Source organism: Orycteropus afer, unplaced genomic scaffold (assembly GCF_000298275.1).
Source record: "Orycteropus afer afer isolate SDZICR_OR568_19922 unplaced genomic scaffold, OryAfe1.0 scaffold00018, whole genome shotgun sequence".
Classification (NCBI taxonomy): domain Eukaryota; kingdom Metazoa; phylum Chordata; class Mammalia; order Tubulidentata; family Orycteropodidae; genus Orycteropus; species Orycteropus afer.
Genome location: NW_006921605.1, coordinates 17,980,668 through 17,983,879, shown reverse-complemented (window position 1 = coordinate 17,983,879; position 3,212 = coordinate 17,980,668). Strand labels below are relative to the sequence as shown.

At 49.0% G+C, this 3,212-nt stretch overlaps 1 protein-coding gene across 1 annotated transcript in view; it reads left to right on the top strand.

The window, feature by feature from the left end:
* Positions 1 to 715: 715 nt before the first annotated feature.
* CUNH17orf58 (chromosome unknown C17orf58 homolog) overlaps positions 716 to 3,212 on the top strand; it is a 4,134-nt gene continuing 1,637 nt past the window's right edge. Inside the window, exons 1-2 of the mRNA XM_007959712.2 lie at positions 716 to 791; positions 3,133 to 3,208. Of these exons, the coding sequence (XP_007957903.2) occupies positions 716 to 791; positions 3,133 to 3,208 (152 nt within the window). The remainder of the gene's footprint in view (positions 792 to 3,132; positions 3,209 to 3,212) is intronic.

The following is a 3,212-nucleotide window of genomic DNA, read 5'->3' as shown; positions in this document are numbered from 1 at the left end:
TATTGAGATAGAAAAGAATGGGGAAGAAAAAGTATTTTGCCGAGGGCTTTTTCTCCTCCTAAGTCTACAGTATTAATACTGCATATATAGTGAAATACTATTTTACCAATCCTAAAACCAAAGACCAAACTCATTGCCGTGGAGTCGGTTCCTATTCCTAGTGACCCCTCTAACCAAGCCAAGGTTAAGATGAAGTAACTTGAGTTGCCTGGCACACTCTGGGGTGAATTTTCTGTCCGCTCGAATCCTTTCCCTTCCACAAACCCAAGTTGTCCTATACACTCATTTTCCTATCTGTTGTTCACTTAATCCAGAACAATCTTGCCCCTGCTCATCCTCCCCGCCCTGTCCCTCAGCCCCTCAACACCCTCATTCCCTCCACTTGTCACCCCACCCTGTCCTCCCCAACCCCCTAGCGCAGCACACACACACGGGTTTAAAGAGTAAGGTTTAATGTTCCCATTGAACACAGATCACAGGACAGACGTTCCCAGCGACAACTTTGAGAGACCATGTGCTCGACCCCCTTAGGAAGTGCGAGAAATCCCTGCAGCTCGGTTTTGTTCCAATGGTCTGCTCAGTGAGTGATTCCCGTTTCCCCAAAGGCTGCCCCTCATTAGCATGAACGCGGGTGGGGGTGTGGAGAAGGTGGGGGGAGAGAAAGAAAGCAAAAGCCCAGGCTCCGTTTTAGAGCCTGGGAACCGTGTCTACAAAAATGACAGCTAGGGCTTTCTGGCTTCTCTGTTTGATCATTGGGTCCGCCCCCGAAGCCACAGTGGCAGAGAGAAAAGGTAAGATCGCCCAAGGCAGTGCCCCGGGAGAGGAGCTGGGATTTGGGGAGACTGGAGAGAGGGGGGAGATGAAGGGTGTGACGGGAAAGGGTCAGAGCTTGCAAGACAGGAGGCTCCAGGTCTGTCTGTGTTCGTGTGGGGAAGGAGCAAAATGTGCCCCCGTGATTTTGTGTCTCTTGGCAGTCTTTACGGAGAGAAGCCAGTTCAGCTACTACAGTGATCTGGAGCGAGCGGGGCAGGCTGGAGAAAACTTTGCATGTTAAGTAGTTGCTCCATCCCAGAGGAGGGAAAGTGTCAAAAGGGGTCGTGCACGCCTCTCGGGAGCCGGGCCCAGGGCAAGCTTGCAGGACTTAGGTGGCAGGCACCCGGGCGCCCAGAAGGGTGCGGATCCCTCGGTGATCGGAGGTGCTGGGTGCGCCGAGGACGATGGCTGAGGGTTCAAGGAGAGGGAAATCAGACATCCGCGGACATTTCTTTTCCCTCCCCGCAACCCCAAAGCATAGCCTCGGGACACCTGAGCCAAGGGTCATCTTTAAAATACACACACACACACACACATGAAATTTCATGCATGAAATAAAAATAAGTTACTGAGGGAATACAGAAATAAGGGATTCCCTGAAGGGAGGTGTTTTTGTTTTGCTTTTCTTGGGATGTTCTGTTTAATTCTCTATCACTAGGAAAAATAGCTTCCATACCTCACAGGGCAATTTACTTTGGGTTATCTTTCCACATGGACATGGAGTGACTTCAGCGGCATTTAACCCAAATATCAGACAATCTTTCCCATCACAACAGATGGTGATATCAATAGGAAGCAGTAGTGAGGTCAATAGCCCACAGTCAGGAACTGGCTATGCACCAGAACTTTATTCAGCTGTGTGTGTACAATGTTTAACATAGTGAGTCACAATCAGCCTCTCTGCGAAACAGAAATTTACTATACCAGCTATTATTACTGCTGCAGAAAAACTGATTGTAATTGTCAACTTGGGAAAAGCAAGTATGCAAATAAAGTGTTGCAAAAGTTGCAATGGGTGGACCAAGCACTTCAATGCGAGGGGCAAGAGATGTCAGAAAACAGCGATTTAAAGGAGAGAAAGAGAAAAACAAAGATGAGTCATTGCGCCTGTTAGCAGGGTACTAGGACAAAGGCAACTGGGGAGGAGACACTGCATAACTGGACGGGGAAAACTGTCCAGCTTCTGAGCTGGCTGAAGTTTAGTCACCAACCTGTGAGTTGGAGAAAATTTTATGTGTGTGTGTGTCTGTGTATAAAATGTTATAAGGTACCTAAGGCAAATGACTGCTAAATAGAAGGTTGGCAGTGCAAACCCACCAGCCACTCCCTAAAAGGAAGATGGGATTCTACTTCTGTAAAGATTTACCTCCTGGAAAACCCAGTGCGGTCACTATGAGTCAGAATCCGCTGCATGGCAGTTGAGTTTGATTTTTTGGTTTGTATATATCTTATCACATAGGAACTTTTTCTCTACCATCAAAAGGAACAAAAATCTAAGAGATGTATGTTTTTATATTTAACCAGGGGCCTCTGCCTCCCAGCCACGCTTTAAAAACCCATTTTAGCTGCAGTTTACCAGTAAGCTGTGTCCAAGAAGCCAGATAAAAATTCATTCACAAATACTCTATTCTGCAGAAACCAAGATGACAATGTAAACACCGATGGGAAAACCAAATAGTTCTGTTGTCAGGGGCGCCTTAAACAATTAGGAGAACCTGTAATATGAGCCCTTTCCCTGAGGTTTGTTCTTGGTACTTTCTCAACGAAATGTAAATAGCAAAAAGGTGGATACACACACACGCGCACACACACACACACGTACGTTAAAGAAAAGGCAATACAGGTTTGTTGCCAGAAAGATTTAGCTCTAGGAAAAAACTAAGCTGTGGTAATTTAAAAATCTATAGATTTAAAAAGGTTCCTTAACAAAATGAATTGTTCCCATCAAGGCCTCTGATTCCTCATAGAGGACAATTTTCTTGGTTGGCCCCATTCTTAGCGGGCAACACGCCCACCTTCTTCCTAGGCGGCCAGGTCTCCTCACCTCCCAGGTTCCCCACCGGCAGGTGCTCGCTAAGTCTCCCCTGGCCCCATCTCCTCCCCTCCCAGCCTCTCTCGGAGCCCGTTCCTTCTTTCTCCCGGGCCTTCCTCCGTCTCTTCCTCCCTCGACGGTTTCCTCAAGGCGCCTCTCCTTCTCGGGCCCACCCCTCTCGGCCTCCCTTCTCCCACAGCTTCTCCTGCTCAGACGGCCTCGCCTTCCGGCCTCTCCTCCCCCACGGCCTCCCCTCCCGCACGGTTTCTCTTTTTCTCTCCCCACAGCCTCGCCAACCCACGACAGGAAGCCTGACCCCGGCGGCGCCCAGAGCGCAGACAACTCGCCGGCGCCCCGGCTGCAGCCC